The sequence below is a fragment of the Tachyglossus aculeatus genome, chromosome 11, assembly GCF_015852505.1.
Source record: "Tachyglossus aculeatus isolate mTacAcu1 chromosome 11, mTacAcu1.pri, whole genome shotgun sequence".
Lineage (NCBI taxonomy): Eukaryota > Metazoa > Chordata > Mammalia > Monotremata > Tachyglossidae > Tachyglossus > Tachyglossus aculeatus.
The window spans coordinates 60,064,322-60,086,240 of record NC_052076.1 but is presented as its reverse complement, the minus strand read 5'-3'; the positions used below and the strand labels follow the sequence as shown (position 1 = coordinate 60,086,240).

The following is a 21,919-nucleotide window of genomic DNA, read 5'->3' as shown; positions in this document are numbered from 1 at the left end:
AGGATATAACTTCTTTTGATTCCAAAGGTCCCATTAACATTTAATTGATATTGGTATTTCTTTCTAGACCCAGAACCAATTAATCACATTTTTTGAATGCTTATTGTATACAGAGTACTGTACTAAGCTCTTGGGGGAGTACAGTAAAAGAGTTGGTAGATACGTTCCCTGCCCACAGGAAGTTTACAGTCTACATGGGAAGACAGACATTAAAATCAATTACGGATATGTAGGTAAGTACTGTGGGTTTGAGAGTGGGGTTGAATGGAGAGAAGCAGCGTGGCTCAGTGGAAAGAGCTCGGGCTTTGGAGTCAGAGGTCAGGGGTTCGAATCCCGGCTCCACCACATGTCTGCTGTGTGACCTTGGGCAAGCCACTTAACTTTTCTGGGCCTCAGTTACCTCATCTGTAAAATGGGGATTAAGACTGGGAGCCCCCCGTGGGACAACCTGATCCCCTTGTAACCTCCCCAGCACTTAGAACAGTGCTTTGCACAGAGTAAGTGCTTAATAAATGCCATCATTATTATTATTATTACAAATCCAAGTGCAAGTGGGCCTTTAGTGCCTTGTCCGTTGAAATAAAAACTTATTGGCCCATGGGTTGTTTTTTTTTAACCTTCCAGCTGCCTCCATGACCAGGGATCATTTAGCCAAGTACAAGGGTTTTTCCCAGAGTGCACTAGTCTTTTTTAGCATTTGTGGCCTTGAAATTCCTTCCATAGGTCATTAACCCCTAAACTATCAGGTATGAGTATATGTGATTCTACATCTTTTTCATCTCCCTTGACTTAGGTTCTAAGTTACATAGAAATGTAGTTTATGATTATTTAGATATTTCAGGGTTAATAGCACCCAATGAAAGATAAAGGATAAATGCATGTTGAATTTCATTTCCAGACTAATATTTCTCTCATGCCCTCCCTCCCCACATCAGCCAAGCTAGCTCTCTTCCACCCTTCAAGGTGCTACTGAGAGCTCACCTCTTCCAGGAGGCCTTCCCAGACTGAGCTCCCTCCTTCTTCTCCCCCTCCTCGCCCTCTCCATCCCCGCCGCCTTACCTCCTTCCCTTCCCCACATCACCTGTATATATGTATATATGTTTGTACATATTTATTACTCTATTTATTTTACTTGTACATATCTATTCTATTTTTTATTTTGTTAATATGTTTGGTTTTGTTCTCTGTCTCCCCCTTCTAGACTGTGAGCCTGCTGTTGGGTAGGGACCGTCTCTATATGTTGCCAACTTGTACTTCCCAAGCGCTTAGTACAGTGCTCTGCACACAGTAAGCGCTCAATAAATACGATTGATTGATTGATTGATTAATAAAGCCCGAATGGCATTAGCCATATTTGAGGACTTTCCAGACAGAAGCTCTGGCTACAAGTTTTATTTCAAATCTCCAGGAAACATCTTGCCCTCCACTCCCTGTCTGCCCAGACAAAATCCATTAGAAGCAGTATGACTTGGTGGAAAGAGCCCAAATCTGGGAGTCAGAGGATCTGGGTTCTAACCCTGACTGCCATTTGCCTCTTTGTGATCTTGGGCAGATCACTGAGCTTCTCTGTGCTTCAGGTTCCTCATTTAATAATAATAATGGTAATAATAATGATGGCATTTATTAAGCACTTACTATGTACAAAGCACTATTCTAAGCACTGGGGAGGTTACAAGGTGATCAGGTTGTCCCACAGGGGGCTCACAATCTTAATCCTCATTTTACAGGTGAGGTAACTGAGGCACAGAGAAGTTAAGTGACTTGCCCAAAGTCACACAGCTGACAATTGGCGGAGCCGGGATTTGAACCCATGAACTCTGACTCCAAAGCCCATGCTCTTTCCACTGAGCCACGCTGCTGCTTCTCATTTGCCAAAAGGGGATTCAATTCCTGTCTTCCCCTCTATTTAGACTGTGAGCCCCATGTGGACCAGGGACTGTGTCCAACGTGATTAGATTGTAACCACCCCGGTGGTTAATATAGTGCATGGAACATAATTGTTAATCAAATACCACTATTTTTTTTAGATGTAGTAAGAGACAAGTTCACGAGGAAGCAATTTCGGCTTTTCACAATTGAAGTAGCTACCGTGGTGGTCGTTGTTTAGCACAACTAACAGAGCATAGCTTCTCTCATGCCCTCTCAACATATCTGAAAGCTTTGGGGCCCTAAAGGTTTTATGTAGAAAATGTTAATTTGGATCATTGCGTTTCATCTAGAAGATGTTAATCTGCCTCTGAATTCCAAACCTTTTATAAGATTTTTGCTTTTTACCAAGTGACCAGTTTTCAGAGTGCTGGGGGCAGGTGCATCTGGAATAGAGTTACGTGAGTTCCTCTCAAATGCTCTCCCCTCCTGGCTTTGGAACAGCAATGTCTGGCTTCTCACCTGGTGCTCCTGTAATTTGAAGGTTGTGCTCTGCTGAAACCTCATGTTCAAGGAAAGTCTAGCGTGCATTCCCACGCTGTGTTTGTTCACATGAGGGGTTCCTTCAATAATGTGGCCTGGCTTTTAGGTGACATTCCATGTGGGAGTGGAGGTTCTTGAGGTCACTTAACTGTTCAGTGCTTCAGTTTCAAAAGGGGATAAGATACCTATTCTCTCTCTCCTTTAGACTTGGAAGCTCATATGGGACAGGAATAGTGTCGGATCTGATTATATTGTTTTTTTCCCTAGCGTGTAACACAGGGCTTGTCCATGGTGAACGTTTAACAAATAGCACCACAGTTATTTTTGAAAAATCTGGTGTTACTAGAAAATCGTGTTCTGGTACCCACACCTGGCCCCTTGCGGTATGTTTGCAAAATGTACTGTAATTGAAGCAGCAGATAATCCTTAAACCTCACATTAGGGGTTTTCCAAGTGCCCTTTGGTCAACTAGTGAGGTTTTAGTTGAGTGCATGGGAAAGAGCTCAAGGGTTTTTATTCCCATTCGATAGTATCAGTGTGGCCTAGTGGAAAGAGCATGGGCCTGAGAGTCAGAGGAGCTGGGTTCTAATCTCAGCCCTGGCACTTGTCTGCTCTGTGACTTTGGGCCAGTCACTTAACGTCTCTGTCTTTTTCTTCATCTGTAAAATGGGGATTGAATGTCTATTCTCCCAACACCTTAGACTGTGACCCCCAGCTCTGCCACTGACATCTTGAGCATTTGTAAAACATTTTGCTTTCATCTGCCTCAGTTTCACCACTAGACACCCCTTTTTTAAAAAATCATATTTATTGAGCGCTTACTGTGTGTAGAGCACTGTACTAAGCGCTTGGGAAGTACAAGTTGGCAACATATAGAGACAGTCCCTACCCAACAGTGGGCTCACAGTCTAGAAGGGGGAGACAGAGAACAAAACCAAACATATTAACATATTCTCTCTCTCCCTCCTCCATTCTTTTGCCCCCCCCCCCCCCAACCATGACTCTCTGGTCCTCTTAAGGGGAGAGTTTGAGGACAAGCTGTTAATCTGTGTTGTCTTTCTCTCTCAGCAGGGCCCGGACCAAGGATTTGAATGCAGTTCCTTGGATTTGCCACTCCTCCCTCTTGAAAAGTGACTCTCGGGGATTGGTCTGCTAGAAGCCGCAGCTCCTGTTCCCAGGTCCCTTTGCGGTTGGAATATTGTGCTCCTTCATCCCAGTGCCACCTTGCCCTCGGAAGCACAGACTGACTGTGGCAAAGGCAGAAGGCAAAAAGTTGGCTGACAGTGGTGAAAATCACTGTGGGCCCTGTGACTACTGGATCTTGTAGGAGCAGAGATTACTTCAAGAAATTGTCTCAGAACCTCTCCTGCTCTGCAGGGAAGGTTAATTATGCAATTCTTTCATTCATTCATTCAATCGTATTTATTGAGCGCTTACTTTGTGCGGAGCACTGGGCTAAGCGCTTGAGAAGCAGCGTGGCTCAGTGGAAAGAGTACGGGCTTTGGAGTCAGAGGTCATGGGTTCAAATCAATCAATCAATCGTATTTATTGAGCGCTTACTATGTGCAGAGCACTGTACTAAGCGCTTGGGAAGTACAAATCTCAGCTCCACCAGTTGTCAGCTGTGTTCATTCATTCATTCATTCATATTTATTGAGCACTTACTATGGAGACATATAGAGACAGTCCCTACCCAACAGCGGACTCACAGTCTAGAAGGACAAGTCACAACTTCTCTGTGCCTCAGTTCCCTCATCTGTAAAATGGGGATTAAGACTGTGAGCCCCATGTGGGACAACCTGATCACCTTGTATCCCCCCCAGTGCTTAGAACAGTGCTTTGCACATAGTAAGTGCTTAACAAATACCATTATTATTATTATTATTATTATTATTATTATTATTATTATAAGTTGGCAACATATAGAAATGGTCCCTACCCAACAACAGGCTCACAGTCTAGAAGGGGGAGACAGACAACAAAACAAAACTTGTGAATTCCAAGTGAATTTTGGCCTTTCAGAGATACGAGAGGGGAGGGAGAGATTGAGGCAGAGCACACACGCACATGCAGTGACACCTGAGCTTGTGGTGTTAAAAGGGCAGCTCAGCTCTTGGTCTGAGTTGGAGTGTAGTAAAGTTGAAACAAATGCAACCTCAAACTGGGAAATGGCATCATCAGGAACAAAAAGAGAGGCCAGCAACCAGGCTGCTGAGGGAACTGGGGAGCAGAGCGATGGGATGCAGTGGGACACATGCAAGAGGAGGGCATCTTGAAAAGCCTACAGAGGGGGTCATTCCTTGTCCACTTCTGCTTCCAAGGCAGGCTCCAGGGACTCCCCCCAGCACCCTCTAGCCAAGAGGGTGCAGGGTTTTTTTAAAAAACTATTATTTTATTTAACCCTTACTGCTCAGTGCGGCTGGGCCTTGGACTGCTTGATTGGGAATAGGAATGAAAAATGGGCACTGGGACCTGAGGGGCAGGGAGTTCGGCTTTCATGGTGGCCAATGCCAGTGGATAGGGGATTTCTAGTGCGTCTGTCTCTGCCCTGACATAGCCTAGGTCCCTGCAATGCCTGGGTACTGATGGAAAGAAGGGGATGACACAACCAGCTGATGACAAGAGGTGGTTTTCACTGGACTGCCTTCAGCTCCTATGCTCCCTGGCAGCTCAAACAACAGCTAATAATAATAATGGCATTTGGGAAGCATGTACTATTTGTGAAGCACTGTGAGGTAGATAAAAGTCAGGTTGGAAATAGTCCTTGTCCCTAATAGGGTTCACAGTCTGAAGGGGAGGGAGAATAGGCATTTCAGCCCATTTTATATGCGCGGAAACTGAGACTCAGAGAAGTTAAGTAATTTGCCCTAGATCATACAGCAGGCAACTGGCAGAGCCGGGATTAGAACCCAAGTCCTCTGACTCCTAGGCCTGTGCTCTTTAGACTTGGCCATGCTGCTTCTCTGGTGACAGCAGCTGACAGCTTTGGCCCCTTGTTACTCCTTAGGAGTAGGGAGGGGAGATATGGTCCCAGGAGACTCTCTCAGGATAGGACAGGAAAGGGCCTACTTGACTTTCAGTAACGTCAGGTGTGCCGCCCTGTTCTTCATTCAATGGGGCTTCTAGGCCTCTCCTCACACCTCTCTTTCCAAGATCTCTCTTCTGCATTGGTTGTTTCAGCTATCTATCTCACCCTTCTCTCTTCCTCCATGAACCAAGATGGATTGTCCTCCTGTGCCCCCATGGCCACCATGAAGAAAGAGGCAGGCCAGTAGAGCTGAGATTATGCTGCTGTAAATCACTGAGGTAATCTCGGAGGGTGGGAGGTGGGGGATAGGGCAGCTACCCATGGGATCCAGGTGAGGAGGAGGAACAGAGGCAAGCAGCAGTCACTGAGGAGATAAAAGGGGCCCCAGGAAGCCAACCTAGCCTTGGTCTCTGTGGTATTTTTTTGGTAGTTGTTAAGCATTTTCCATGTGCTGGGCACTGTACTAAGCACTGGGGTAGATGCAAGATAATCGGGTTTGGACACAGTCCCTGCCCTCCATAGGGCTCACATTCTTAATCTCCATTTTACAGATGAGGTAACTGAGGCACTGAGAAGTTAAGTGACTTGCCCAAAGTCACACCACAGATAAGTGGTGGAGCCGGGATTGGAACACAGATCCTCTGACTCCTATGCCTGGTGCCCTTTCCACTAGGCCATGCTGCTTCATGCTATTTGCAGGGGTCACCCTGTTAGTTCCAGATGAAGGAGGGAGGCCGGCAGAGCCTGCCTGTATGAGTCGGGGGACGGCGGGGGGGCCAGCACAATCTGCTGCTTAGGTCGTGGAACCATAGTGACTTGACAGTGGAAATGAGTGGTGGCGACCAGGGCAAGCAGGATGGGGCTTCCGTGTTGCCGGGCTCTGCTTAGCAACCCAAGGTGGCACTCCACCTGGTGATGCTGAACAGCTGACATGGGGCCCATTTGTGTGCATTAATAATAATTGTAATAATTGTGGTATTTGTCTAATGCTTACTCTGTGCTAGGCACTGTTCTGGGGTGGGTACAAGTAAATTGGGTTGGACACGGTTAATCCCCATGTTACAGATGAAGTAACTGGGGAAAGCTTGTTGTGTGCAGGGATTGTGTCTGCTATATTGTCGTATTGTACTCTCCCAAGCACCTAGTACAGTACTCTGCACGCAGTAAGTGCTCAGTAAATGCCATTGAATGAATGAGGCACAGTGAAGTGACTTGCCCAAGGTCACACAGCAGACAAGTGGCAGAGCTGGAATTAGAACCCAGGTCCTTCTGACTTCCAGGACCACGCTCTATCCACTAGGCCATGCTGTTTCTGTACATCGGTTCACTTTGGAGGGTAAGGGGAGAACAGGAGAGGCAGATGGGCCTGGCTGGGGGGAACGGGCATGAATGGAGGAGACAGGAGGCGAGTGAGGTGGAAAGGCTCTGCCTTTCAACTCCAAGTCCAGAGTTGGGCTGGGAGGATCGGCAGTCTGGTCCATCAGAGGCCAGGGCAGCGAGATCGGCAGTCTGGTCCATCAGAGGCCAGGGCAGCGTTGCTCTCTCTCTGGCTGTTGGGGTGGCAGCGAGTCATAAGGATGGCATGCGAAATCCAGGGGGAGGGAGGAGGAGGGTTGAAAAGGTCAGCAGATGGCTAATCAGGGGCAAGCACAAGGTAGCTCCTGGTTAGATGAGTCACTCACCTTGGGGCCTGGGGATTGAGAGTGCAGGAAGTGATTCAGGAAGGGGAAGCGTTGGCAGTAGAGATACTCTCGGATGGATGCTTCAGAAGCAGACGCATCCCCGGAAGGGAGGATTGCCTGGGAAAGTCTTGGAGGCGGAATGGTGCTGCTGCTTTAGTAAGTGATTTGGCTCAGCCCTGTTACCAACCCTGTTGGTAACCTGGGGCACTGTAAACTCTTTGTGGGCAGGGTATGTGTCTCTTTATTGTTGTATTGTAGTCTCCCAAGCGCTTAATACAGTGCTGTGCCCACGGTAAGTGCTCAATAAATATGATTGAATGAATGAACAAATGAACAGGTGCGCCTGCGCCCTGCTGAGGTAATAATAATAATGGTACTTGTTAAGGGCTTAGTCTTTGCCATACACTGTTCTAGGCACCTGAGTAGATGCAAGTTAAACAGGTTGGACATAGTCCCTGTCCCATATTGGGATCACACTCTTAATCCCCATTTTTTACAGATGACGAAACTGAGGCACAGAGACGTGAAGTGACTTGCCCAAGGTCATGCAGCAGACATGTGGTGAAGTTAGGATTAGAACTCAGGTCCTTCTGACTCCCAGGCCTGTGCTGTACCACTAAGTCAAGCGGCAGGCTGTGGGAGTCTCTCGTCCAGCTCTCTTGAGGCTGGTACTGAAAGACTGGCATGGAATCTGAGAAGGGCGGACAACTATTGAGGGATTGTATGTGGGTAGGCATGCATTTGTGTGCACACACTGACTGAAAACCTGAATTTATAATTGAATTTGAATTTATGAGTAATGTCATCTAGGAGGAGAACCATATCAATGGGCTTGGTGCTGGTTGGAAGGGGTCTATCAGGCTATTGCTTCAGCAGGAATGGCTCAAGTTAGCGTTCTGCCTTCGGACGCCAAAGTGGCCACCCAATAGGTCCATTTCCCTTGCATGAGAGCAGAGAATGGGTGGGGAAATTAGGACAAAGAGGGAAGTGGACAAGAGTGCAGCAGGAAGCCGCAGAATCACTGAATCCGAAGAGCAGAAATGAAAGCCCAGCCTGCGTGAGTCAATCGATTCATGGTATTTATTGAGCACCACTGTACTAAGCGCTTGGCAGAGTACACTGTACCAGAGTTGGTAAACTCATTCCCTGCCCATAAAGCACTGGGTAGGGCAGCTGCTGTCTGATCCTCATCTCTGATCTGCGTCTGGAGCCCTCTCTTTGGAAGCAACACCCTGAGTACCGCTTCTGGTGATTAGCCCGAAATGCCAGATTGAGAGTCATCTGGAGGCAGGAGTCCTGGTGGGAAGGCCAGATCTTGAACGAGATCTCTGTCTCCTGAAATTGGAAAGGGAGGTGGATTTGAAAAGAATCCGGGGGTGGGGGTGGGGGGCGGGGAGTCAGATGTCTAAAGGGCATATGACAGAGGTGGACAAGAGTCTTGCCAGAGGTTTCCCATATACCCCAGAGGTTGCTATGCACCCTCCTCAGAGCCCATAATGATAATAATAATAATATGATAATAATAATGATGGTATTTGTTAAGTGCTTACTACGTACTAAGCACTGTACTTAGCACTGGGGTGGATTGAGGCAAATTGGGTTGGACACAGTCCCTATCCCTCGTGGGGTTCACAGTCTCAATCCCCATTTTACAGATGAGGTAACTGCGGCACAGAGCAGTGAAGTGACTTGCCCAAGGGCACACAGCAGACAAGTGGTGGAGCCAGGACTAGAATCCATGACCTGTTTCCCAGGTCCAGCCGGGGCTCTTTCCACTACGCCATGCTGCTTCTCCATCTGGACCGGGCAGCCGAGCAGTCTGCCATCAGCAGGCCCAGGTGCTGTCTCTATGCTGCACCATGAGAGAGGGGGATGGGTAATTATCCAGGCTTTGGGTAGTCAAGACCACCCATCTTGATCAGCCTTTTCATTTATTGAATAATTCAAGCAAAGTTCTCCCCTATCTCCACAAGAACAATCCTGGAACTGCAGGCAGAGGGAGGAAATGTCGTCGCTACCCAACTCTGACACCTTTTTCAGCTCTGTAAGTAAGAGATTTTCCCCAGGCTCTCCAGCCAGCCCGCCCGGGTGATGGCCAGCTGCTTGAGTTTCCAGAGAGTGGGGTCCCCTGCCACTGTGATCCCTGACAGGGGAGGGAAGGTTTTCCCCCATGGATCCAGTAGACAGTTATTCTAGTTTGAGCTTTAGTCAAAAAACTAGAAATTGTGCCAGGCCTGTCCAGGGAGTCGGAGGTGTATGTGTGTGGGTGTGTGTGTATGTGTTTCTCGAAGGTGAGGCTATTGGTGGTGAGATTTTATCAGTGAGTGCAGGGGTGGCTGAATAGACTGACTATTCCTTCGACTTCATGTTGCCTCTTCCTGCACTGTCGCATTTACCACTCAGTCCCTGGACTGTTCTCTGTCTTTCTCTGTCTCTGTCTTTCTCTTTTCCTGGAAATTTCTGCCTTGTGTCAGACAGTTCCATAGTAAGCAAATGTGATTTTTGGTTATTTTTTCTAAGTGGAGTAGAAATCTCTCATCCACCAGGAGGGTGTTAACTTTGTGTTTTTTGTTAGCTTTCTGTGAACAACCGATACTGAAATAATTTGAATTTATGTTAGCAAAGGGGGTGAGAACATTACATGAGACATTCACAGTGACATATGACTTGTACTGCTGGCCAGATGTCCCTTTTGCTTTGGACTAGATTAGCTCTTTCCTGTTGATGCCATTCAGAGGTTCTGTGTCACCCCAGGATTTTCATTTTTTTCTGGCCTCCTCCTTTTCATATGAATCCTCAGGCAGTACATTTGATTTCATTTGGAATTTGACCCCCCAGAAAGACTTGATGGTGGGCTTCATCCTGCTTTGGGTGTGGTATAATAACCATAATGATAATAATAATTGTGTTTTTAAGTGCTTACTCTGTGCAAAGCATTGTACTAAACGCTGGGGTAGGTAGCTCATCCGGTCCTATGAGCGGCTCACATTCTAACTAGGAGGGAGCCCAGGTATTGAATCTCCATTTTGCAGGTGAGGGAACTGAGGCATAGAAAGTTAAATGATTTGCTCAAGGTCACCCAGCAGGTAAGTGAAGAGCTGGGATTAGAACCCAGGTCCTCTGGCTCCCAGGCCTGGGCTCATTCCACTAGAACACACCACTTCTCATACTGGTATCCTTGGTAGGTGGCATTGGTGTCCCGGAGGGTCCTGTAGATCATCATCTTACAATGTTTTGAAGTATTGGGCACACTAGCCCTGCCCAATGCTATCGCTTGTTTCCCTACTTGTGGCTAGATTGCAGTCCCCAGAATCACAGACCTCACTGTCACCCTGGGCACTAATAGTTTTTATTTCACTATACACATAGTAGGAAGAATAGTTTTTATTTCACTTTACACATAGTAGGAAGAATACCTGGGCATGCTTAGTGAAATCCAAGATGGCAGTGTGATAGAATTTCGGGGCACACATGAAAGCATCCCATAGTCCACCTGTGGACTGTCCACACTGCTCTGTACCCATGCTTTTTTTACCCAGAGATTGTTCTTTTCCAGAAAACTAGGCCTCATAAGTATCTTTGTTAGCTTTACTATGGGAGCAGTAGAACAATTTATTTCCTTTCTTGTTACTTTAAATAACTGGTGGGTTTTTTTTCAGTTTTTCGGTCCCGGGAAATGGTGCTTTAATTTTCCATTTTGGGCCCATCAATAAACTCCCTCTTTTCTGTCTCTCACCCCCCGCATAGCGGGTTGTAGTTCTTTTTAATCAGTGGCCCAGGCTGGAAGACAGCAGCTGCCCAAGTGGGAGTCAGTCAGTAAAGCCTCCAACAGTTCAGAAAGTTCAACTCTAATAATAATAATAACAATAATGGTATTTGTTAAGTGCTTACTATGTGTCAAGCACTGTTCTGAGCCCTGGAGTAAAATACGAGAAGGTTCGGCACAATTCCTGACCCAAATAGGGCTCACAATCCTAATCCCCATTTTTACAGATGAGGTAACTGAGGCTCAGAGAAATTAAGTGAATTGCCCATGCAGCAGACAAGTGGCGGAACCTGAATTAGCTCCCAGGCCCCTGTACTAAAGGCAGGAAGTGATCCCCAGGGGTCCTGCCCTAACCAGCCAGTCAGGAGCTGAGCCTCTGGTTTAATAAGACTGTGTGAGGCCTGATGAGGGTAGGGTCTAGGGAAAAGCAATCAAAATGATGAAATACCATAGTTGGAGAGTCGATATAGGAGGGAAGTTGAAGAAACTGGGACTATTCTGCCTGCAGAAAGGAAGGTTGAAGGACAATTTTGCAATCTTCCAAGTTCATGACGGAACGTTGTCTGAAAGGTGAGAACTAGCTGTTCTTCTGTCCAAGGACACGACAGAAGTAGGTGGCTGAAATTGCAGCAGCAGGAGGAAGGAAAGACTTGTCAGGGCTGTGAAACCCCTGAAAGGGCTATTCATTGCCTCTTCCGTGGAAAGAGAGAGAGGGGTATTTTCTGCCCTTTTCAGAAAAGAAGTTGGAACTAAACACAGAGGATGTGGGATTTCATTTTGGGGCAGAGCTCAGTGACTCATTAGCTCACTAAGGAGATTGACTGTGGACATTGGTTGAGTATGAGGGCAAGGTAGGGAGGAAGGGGTGATGAATGGACTTTCCAGAGGCAGACTTCGATAACACCAATTAGGTTGCGATCTGGGAGTGAGCCAGGAGCCCACAGAGCAGAAGGAAGGCATGTGCCAAGATTAGGCCATCTAGTTCAGTCCTCTGCCTGCTAAACCACCCTGGACAGATGACTGTCCTAATTATAAGTCTCTCCAGGGACAGAAAATCATCCTTCCCTTTAGTTGCTGGTTCTGGTGTTTAATTAGCTGGCCAGGCAAGAAGAATTTCCTGATGGAGAAAACTCTGTCCCCACTGGCATCACAGCCCATGGAGGGTCACAGGGCAGGGCCAGCCTAGCTCTCATAGCCCCCAGTTCTGCAGTCAGCTCTCAATTTCCTAGGATTGAGGGGATCACCCAGGGTAAGAATTATTCAAATCACTCTGCTAGGGCTCTCACTACTTGATCTGGGGCCATTTGAGTGGACGTTAGCACCTCTCTCCAGTGGTGAGCGGGGAAAAATGGTTTTCCTGGAACTGGACTTCCTGACACATTTTTAGAACCACCAAGCTTTTCCCAGAATCCCAGGCTTCAATCAGATGGCACATGGTCATGCTTGTGCTGTTGCAGTCCGCTGTGGCTCCAAAAGTTAAACAAGTCTCACCTTTTCCTTGCATTTATTCCCTTCTCTCTCCCATCCCCCAAAAGTTTCTTTTGGCATCAGAGACCCGTTTAGAAGGGGGAAGGAAGTAGTACAAGTGCCCTAAATTTCACGATGTTAATCATGAACATGAACCAGGCTTTGCCAAAAACAACTGAAGCAGCCCAAGAAAGCACAGTCTTATTGTGTGCCTGGTGAGAAGCAGCATGGCATAGTGGATAGAGCAAGAGCCTGGGAGTCAGAAGGTCATGGGCCCTAATCCCTGCTCCACCACTTGCCTTCTGTGTGACCTTGGGCAAGTCATTTCACCTCTCTGTGCCTCGGTTTCCTCAGCTGTAAAATGAGGATTGAGGCTGTGATGTGTCCCATGTGGGACAGGGACTGTGTCCAACCTGGTTTGCTTGTATTCACCCCAGCGCTTAGTACAGTGCTTGGCATATAGTAAGTGCTTAACAAATACCATTATTATTATTATGGGGAGGAAGGGACTGACACACTGGCCTTTCCAGCTATCTGAACAGACTAACAAAATCTCCATCAAAAATAGCATTACCTTTGCTCCCAGAAGAATTAATTCCGTTTGAAACCAAGCAATAATGGTCCTATGTTATAGCTGGCCTTTGTTGATCTACTCCTACCATTGGACATAGATAATACAAAACAATTTATAATACTGAATTGGAGGAATTGCAGAAGTGGGTAGGTAGACCCAGCACTTAACGTAGGGACCTGGAGCCAGGAGCTTCACTTGCTATCAGTCAATCAGTCGATGGTATTCACTGAGCATCTACTGTGTGCAGAGCACTGTATTAAGCACTTGGGAGAGTACCATACGACAGAGTTGACAGTTACAGACTGCGGGAGATGGCAGAATAGGAGGTCAGAGACGAAGCAGGCTTGTAACTGGTGAGACTCTAAGAATCCGGTTTGGAAGATCCACAAAATGAATTATTGTCTTGTGAATAATCAAGGGGTGGCTGTGTAGCTTATTTCCAACCCACCAAATCTTTCCTGGGCTCATTACAATCAGATTTTAGACCCCTCCCCTCCACCAAATCTACACTTTCTAAAGTCACCAATGACATCTTTATAGCCAAGTTCAAAGATCTGTATCCTGTCCTAATCCTCCCTGACCTCTCAACTGCTTTACATACTGTGGACCACTCTCTGAGGTTTCTCTAACAGTAAACTGGTTCTCCCATCTCTGACCACTCCCTTCTTTGTTTGCTGGTTGCTCCTCTTCCTCTCAGCCTCTAATTCTAGGCACTGTTAAAGGCTGTGTTCTGGGTCCCCTACTTTTTTTTCTCAACACCCACTGTCTTTGGCAGCTCATCTACTCATCAGGTTTCAGCTACGACCTCTACCTCTCTAATCCCAACCTCAAATATGACCTACAGTCCCAGTTTTCCTCTTGCCTCCAAGACATATACATTCATTCGATTGTATTTATTGAGTGCTTACTGTGTGCAGAGCACCGTACTAAGCGCTTGAGAGAGTACAACACAAGAATAAATGGACATGTTCCCTGCCCACAAGAATTTACAATCTCCACTTGGCTGTCCCACCTGCACCTCAGACGTACGTGTCTAAAACTGAACTACTCATCTTTTCTTCTAAACCCTTTCCTTCTCCAACTTTCCCATTTCTGGGTATGACACTTCCATTCTGCCTGTCACATTTCGCCAAATTTAGTGTCATCCTCGACTCCTCCTTGACTTTCAAGTCTCTCATTTAATCCACCACTAAATCCTGTGGGTTCTTCTCACACAACATTTAACACCCCTGCCCAATTCCTCTCCACTCAGAGTACTATGGTTTTGGTCTAAGGTTTTGTTATAATGAGGCTAGACTATTGATCAGTCCTCACTGGTTTCCCTGGCTCCAGCCTATCCTTACTCCAAGCTATGCTACATGCTGCTACAGGGATCATTTTCTTGAAGTACTGCTCATCTCACATTTCTCCACTCCTCAAAATCCTCTAGTGATTTACCATTTCCCTCTGCATTAAGCAAAATCTCCCAGTAGGCTTAAACTCTGAACCAACTCTCCCCATCTTGCATATCGGTTATCTCTGCCTGCTATTTTCCAGCTTGCATTCTTCATTCCTTCCATGCTAATTTTCTAACTGGGCCTTGCCCTTGATTCTCCTGCTTCTGGCTCCTCATCTATACCATTTTGGAACACCCTCTCTACCCCCCTTCCTCCCCAGTCTGGTGGATCACAACATTTCCTATGTCCATGGCCCTCCTAAAATCCTGCTTTCCCTGATTAACTCCTGACATCCTGAGTCTTATCAACCCATCAGCCACCTCTACTCCTTGCATATTTATTATATTTTCTCAGCACTTATATAGCTATTTCTAATCAATTGTACAATTAATTATTAATTCCAAATGCCCTATTAGTAAATATTTTTATGTCAATTTCCTCCATTACAGAGCAAACTCCCTTGTGCTTTTGTTGAACTTGTGTGACCTAGTGGATAGAGCACAGGATTGGGAGTCAGAAGGACATGGGTTCTAATTCCAGCTCTGCCATTTGCTGTGTGACCTTGGGCAAGTCTCTGTGCCTTAGTTACCTCAACTGTAAAATGGGGATTAAGGCTGTGAGCCCCATGTGGGACAGGGACTCTGTCCAATTCTATTTGCTTATATCCATCATAGTGCTTAGTACAGTGCCTGGCACATAGGAAGTGCTTAACAAATACGAAAATTATTATTATTATTAAATGCTTAGTACAGTGAATTATACTGGGTTATCAATACCATTGATCCTACTACTACTATAACTTATTTTTACATCTATAATTTCTCTGTTTATCAGTAATGATGGTATTTGTTAAGCACTTACTATGTGCCAAGCACTGTTCGAAGCACTGGGCACTGTAAGCCACCTGCAAGGTCTAACCCTGGATCTGAACACTGATATATTCTCAACTGTCCAGGCAGGGAATGAATCTGCTATACTGTTGTGATGTACTCACCCAAGAGCTTAGTACAGTGCTCTGCACACAGTAAATGCTCAATAAATTTGATTAATTTACTCATAGTGTCGATATCTGTGTGTGTGTGTGTAGATACAGATACCTGTCTATATATATAGATCTGTCTATATGTAGATGGTATTTAATACATATGCAGATATATACATTATATGTAATGCATACACACAAATATATATGTATACACATATCTTACATACCCTCTAATTTAAGTACTAACTCATGTTAATATATCTCTTCTTCCTTCTTTCTCCTGTCTGTACATTATTTTAGTGTCTGTCTTCCCCAGTGGATTATATGCTTCTTGAGGGCTGAGATCATATCTCATTACTCTATTGTACTCTCCCAAGTGTTTAGTGCAATTCTCTGCACACAGTAGGTGCTCAATAAATGCCATTGATTGGAGAAGACTCTCTGATACAAGCCAAGTGATGTTTCATCATCTTTGAGCCACTGGCCTCTGTTTGGCCAGCTTGTGGGTGTGAGTTGTGCATTGAATGAAGGTGGCTGGAGGCAGTGGTCTGCAGATTTGGCATCAGCCAGCTAGCTAAAGAAGAATCCAAGAATGCCAATTGTTTTTCCCCATCCCATTTTCAATGAAAAACAGTAGGGTTCCGATCCTTTCAATGGAAACGCGGAGCTGCATATGTTTATATCCATCTCTGTAGCCGCTTATTCTCTGGTTACCGAGTTGCTGGTGAGTATTTTCTGCAGACAGAGATTGTATCAGAATTCCCGATGCCTGTTCCCATTTCTCTTATGTTGCTGCAGACACAGCTCATGGTTCTAATGTTCCTACTATACACTAAAGCTCTAGGAGCCACTGACCCTGGAGAATCCAGTACTGAATGACAACTTTGAGGTCACTGTGAAAATCCTGGTTATTTTTCCCTCCCTGTGCCAGTCTTCTTGGACTGTGTAGAATTTCCTCCCAGATGGTCGAAGTCAAGTGGGGGATGGGGAGGATCTTTTCAATTGACCCGTTTAATCTGTGGTTTGGCAGAACTAGGGCCTGGACTGTGTCTGTAAGCTTAGATGTGTATTTCCATTCTCATCCTTCTGATATACTGAATATGGCACCAGAAATAAACAACAGCTTCCTTATTTTATTTATATAATTTCTTTTTAGGGAAAAGCTAAGGACATGGGGCTAAGCTGGATTTATCTGGGTGACTCATTTTCGGTGCTCTGCTATCAAGGTCTAAAAACCATTTTTTACAAGAAAAACGTTTTGCAAAAAAAAAAAATCAACGTGTAAACAAAAATCTACGTCCGTTTTAGAGCCCGCCTTATTGTATCTTCAAAGTCTTGTCATTTTCGGGCAATGAAATGTGATTGCAGGTGCTGTCCTCATCTTCCGGGGCTCCTTCCTGGGGGTACACCACAAAACACAGTTTCTGGCCCCAGCATGTCATGGACTCTACAACAGGACAAGACCCACCAGTGGTTAATCCGATTGTTTGGAGGTACACAGCTTGTATCCAACTACTTTGCCTTAAGCAAATCCATTGAGATCATCTTAAAGGAGGGGGCTTTCCTAGTGGGCTACAATGTCTTCCGGAAGGGGAGGGTGATTAAGCTTTCATTTCCTTTACTGCCACTCCCTTTTGATCACCCTGATTTGCTTCCTTTATTCACCCCCAGCCCCACAGCACTTATGGACATATTGGTAATTTGTTTTTATTAATGTCTGTCTCCCCCTCTGAACTGTAAGCTCATTGTGGTCAGGGAATGTGTCTACCAACTCTGATATATTGTACTCTCCCAAGTGCTTACTTAGTACAGTGCTCTGTACCCAGTAAGGACTCAAAAAATATGATTGACTGTCGGGGGAAGGGGAAAAGGAAGGGATGCAGTTTTTGTGGGAGCTACTGCCTACACCCCTAGGAGGGGCCCGTTCCAGTGCACACTGACAAGTAACCAGGGTTTCCTGAGGAGTCTATTTGCCTTTTCAGCATTGTTCATTGATCAAGAAGCTAGCAAACATAAGCTGATTGGTACTGGAGTGTCCTGGCTATTGTTGTGAGAGTCTGATTCTCATCTCTAAGAGAGGGAGTCAGTTCTCTGGGGAGTCTGGAGGAAGCCCTGGAACTGGGAATGGCCCAACCTCCTTTACAGCCCAAGCTGGGAATCACTGCCCAGATAGCAGATGGTTTCCAGGGCCTTGGGGCAGACAGGCAGCCCTCTCCCCAGAGGTTGCTGCAGAAGCCCCAGCAGTCCAAATTTTTGCTTTTCATTTTCTTGTTCCACTCCCAGAGTTCATGTTTGGGACCAAATGCTTGAACCTCACCTCTGGCAAAGTCCATCTGGGGCAACCTCTGAATGAGTGGCTTTTTGGTTGTTGCCATTAAACTCCAGGCCTAGAGCGAAGAAACTCATTTTCATGCAAAATGGCCCCATCAAGCTGAGGGCAGAAATTGTACCCACTTACTTATTCTATTGTACTCTCCTAGGTGCTTAGCTCAGTGCTCTTCACGGAGTAAGCATAACTCAATAAATCCCATCACTTGATTGATTCATGAACCCCTTTTATCCCTGGGGCTTTCTCCCTAAGCCTAAATTAGGGGCATTGACCTGAGGAACAACAGAAGCAGATCCCAGCTTTTGAATTGTGGACCAGTCTGGAGAGTCCACCCTGGCCGCTCATTCCCCTCCAGCCCCAGTTTGTATCAGTCATAATCCACCTTTTTTCTTCCTGCTCCCAAAGCACTCAGACAGAGTTGACTTACCTGTCAGCCTATTTACACACTTTGGTTTGTTTCTCCAATACACTCCCAGAAAGAACACAGGTACTCCAGTCAAGATGATGATGAGGCCAATGCCACAGACCACAGGCTCAGAGTATAAGCTGAAGATCAACAGAAAGGCCCAAAATACCAAGTAAGTGACTGGAACAAGGAGGTTCACCTGGAAAGAGAGACAGAGAATATTAGAGGTCTATGGGTACAGGAAGTGGTCTCCTTAGGTCACCCTAGCACACTGCTCTGTCCCCTCTCCATTCCTCTGGCCAGCCCCAGCGAAGCTGCTTGTCAGGTCTTCTCCCCGTCTAGACTGTAAGCTCATTGTGGAATGTATCTTCCAACTCTGTTTATGTTGTACCCTCCCAAGTGTTTAGTATAGTGCTCTGCAGATAGTAAGCACTCAATAAATATGACTGATTGAGGTCTTCCCACTTGGTTTTTACTGTTCCTTAAAGGAGGGTTGAGCAAAAGCAATTTGTCTGACTAAGAAAGTAAAGGAGGCTTAGAGTGTTCACCTTGATGGGTCTGAAGAGTTTGGGTCTCTTCCATCGCAGCACAATTAAGCCTATGATTGTCACTCCGTAGCAGAGGTAGTTAATGAATGAAAGGTAATTAATTAATGTGTACGTGTCACCGACGAGCATGATGATCGCAGTGGTCCCACACTGGAAGAGAAGGAGAAAAGCATTTCTGCGTGGGCAATTAGGAAAAAAACTACTTTGTGGCCCCCAGGCCTATATCCTTAGCCCCTGGGATTTCCCTGCCACGTTGAAGGCCACAGATAGGTGCCTGGGGCTCATACTACCCCTCAGCCATCCTGTCATGGCAGCAAAGCAGAAAGTACGACATGGTTGAGAGTTAAAATGGAGAGAGGGCAAAATAGAGGAGCACGCAACTTTTTTGTAATTGTATTTGTTAAACACTTACTATGTGCCAGGCACTAAGCACTGGAGTAGATACAAGTTAATCAGGTTGGACCCACTCCCTATCCCACATATGGCTTACAGTCTTAATCCCTATCTTAAAGATAGAATAACAAAGGCATAAGGAAGTTAAATTCATTCAGATGTATTTATTGAGCATTTAAATGACTTGCCCAAGGTCACACAGCAGACAACGGGTGGACCCAGGGTTAGAACTCAGGTCTTCTGACTTCCAGTTCCGTGCTCTTTGTACTGTCACTTGGTTCATCTGAAGTAGGTATCAGTCATCCTCTGGGATGCTTCTACTGCCACCCACAATGCTCCAATTATGGGTTCCCCTCTACTCTTTCTTCTTTTGTCTATTAGACTGTAAGCTCCTTGTAGGGAGGGAATGGAATGTTTTCTTGTCTCGTACTCCTCCGTCTCTGAATCTAGTGCCTTGCACTCTGTGGATGCTCAGTAGAGACTACTGCTCCTGCTCTACTGTGTTTATTGTTTTCTCCTAAATGCATAGTTCAGTGCTCTTCATAGAGCAGAGCTCAGAAGATGCTGCTGTTGCTTTGTCTTCTGCCTCAGCACTGACAGATTCTTGTCAGGGAGGAAAGGAACAGTGGATGTGCTGATCAAAAGAGAACCCCAGAGGGATGGGGCTAGAGGCAGAGCCTACAGATTTCACCCACTTTGGGCTGGCCCAGCAATGGAAAGTATGGCTGCCAAGTATTATCAGCATTTGGTGGTGCTCCTGTTGGCCCCTTACAAAACCACTGTATGTGTGTGCACATCCATTTTGTGACTCAAGGCTTTCTTCTTACACACCATGGGTGTTCACGTCACTGTTTCAGTCTGAGAACACAGGCTCCCAAGGGCTGGATCGAGGGTTTCCTGGTTAATCTCGGTAACCAAGTATCTGGTCTCAGGCCTGGTGTGTGGCAGGGGCTGGTTGAGTGCTGAGGCTGGGGCTGAGATTCCTGGAATCAAACAGTAGGGCTGGACGGGATGTAAATGCTAGGCCAAGAAAGCATAAAAGTGAGGTGCAGAAACAGTCCATCTCTGGCTGCCAAGAGCCCTCGCCTTTGACCCTTAGCTTGAGGTCAGCCTTCTGTGTCCTTGGCAATGGTTGTCCAGTTTCTGACATGGTAAATGCCAATAGAAGCTAACTCAGCAGGGGCCGGGTGTGCTGGCTGCTCTTGGTTTTTCAGGGCTATGTGACTTGATTGGGAAGCCATGTATTGGTAATTCAGAAGCCGATGCTCCAATTCCGGTTTTACCATTAAGTTTTGGGCTGACTTTGTGAAAGTCACTTGACTTCTTTGGGTCTCAATTTTCTTCTCAGAAGAATGGGGATCGTGGTGAGACCTCGTTAAAGTGCCCTTTGTGGGCTCAACAGAAGAAGAGGTTCTACCTTGGTTCTCAGTCGGGAGGACAAAGATCGTTACTGGCATGTGGGTATGACAAGAACTGCCCTGCTGCTGGTGGGAAGAGGTCTGCTCTGGAAATCAGCAGACTTGGATTCTAATCTCAGTTCTGCCAGCAGCAGATTGATGGAGCGAATACCACACATGCGTTTTGCCACCTACTCCAACTCTGCCTGCCTACTTTCTTGTTGCATTTCATGCCTCTGCAGGAACATGGCCGGCATGGACAAGACAGTGTGCATGGCATCGCCCAAGTCACTAGCACTATAATCCATTCCTCTGAGGAGGTTCTTGGGCCTGAAGTTTCAGGACTGAGGATCATCCGTTGCTCCTGAAAGGGGGTTCCAGCATCACAACCGCCACCAAGAAGACTGTAAGTTTGTTGTGGGCAGGGCATGTGTCTGTTTATTGCTATATTGTACTCTCCCAAGCACTCAGTACGGTAAGTGCTCATTAAATACGATTGAATGAATGAATGATGGTCAGACCCCAGTTTTGCAGAACTGGAGATGGAGCAGAACACTTCAAAATGAGTATTGTTGTGCCACCGGAGACTAGGGAACTGCCAAAGACGGCAGAGGAAGCATTTTAAAGGTGTCCTCAAATCCAATTAAAAAACATAAAATGCCAAATCAATACCACACCTTGAGTGCTTGGCCAAGGAGGCCAAATTTTGAAACCTCCCACAGGGAGAAGCTGAAGCAGCAACCTGAGAAACTGTAGCACCCCTTCCCCATGGGAAGGTTTACCCAATTTCCTGCTAGTCTGGGCTCATACTCATTAAGGCACAATGGACTCTATGAAACATGAGCACAACAAAGTCATTCTCATTCAAGAGAGACTGTTGGAGAGGAAGGGCATCAGCTTGCTCCTAGTGGCTTAAAAGCAGCAAGGCCTAGTGGATAGAGCATGCATCTGGGAGTCCGAAGGACCTATTTTCTAATCCTGGCTGCTTCAGCCAATAAACTAGTGTGTTGGGTGACTTTGGGAAAGTCACTTCTCTGTGCCTCAATCGCCTCATCTGTGAAATGGGACTGTGAGCCTCATGTGGGACAGGAACTGTGTCCAATCTGATTAACTTGCATCTACCACAGTGCTTGGCACATAGTAAGCACTTAAATGTTTATTATTATTATTATTATTCTAGTGGACTGGATTGCCAGGGCTTTGAGATCTCTGGAAGTTATGCCCCACTGGTGGTCTGGCACTCAGCTTTGCACTGAGTCCTTAAGCAGAGTTGGGGATTCCTTTCTGATGCCAAGGACTGTAGTGGTGGGTTAGGTGACTTATGCATACCATCCAGGGGAAATTCTTTGTTTTCTCTTATTCTTTCCCGCCAAAGACTTTCTTTGCCCCGACCTACATCACGAGTCCTTTCAGAGCCTCTCTGTTCCCAGCAGTGGTGTAGAGATGATGGAAATTTCCAGGCTTCAGCTTTTTCTTGGGACTTTTGGTGAACATTGCTG

At 46.1% G+C, this 21,919-nt stretch overlaps 1 protein-coding gene across 1 annotated transcript in view; it reads right to left on the bottom strand.

Moving 5' to 3' along the window:
* Window positions 1-16,592: 16,592 nt before the first annotated feature.
* Window positions 16,593-21,919, bottom strand: part of SLC7A10 (solute carrier family 7 member 10) — a 94,471-nt gene continuing 89,144 nt past the window's right edge. Inside the window, exons 9-11 of the mRNA XM_038754089.1 lie at window positions 18,631-18,780; window positions 18,104-18,281; window positions 16,593-16,794 (exon numbers count right to left, since the gene is read on the bottom strand). Of these exons, the coding sequence (XP_038610017.1) occupies window positions 16,664-16,794; window positions 18,104-18,281; window positions 18,631-18,780 (459 nt within the window). The 3' untranslated portion in view covers window positions 16,593-16,663. The remainder of the gene's footprint in view (window positions 16,795-18,103; window positions 18,282-18,630; window positions 18,781-21,919) is intronic.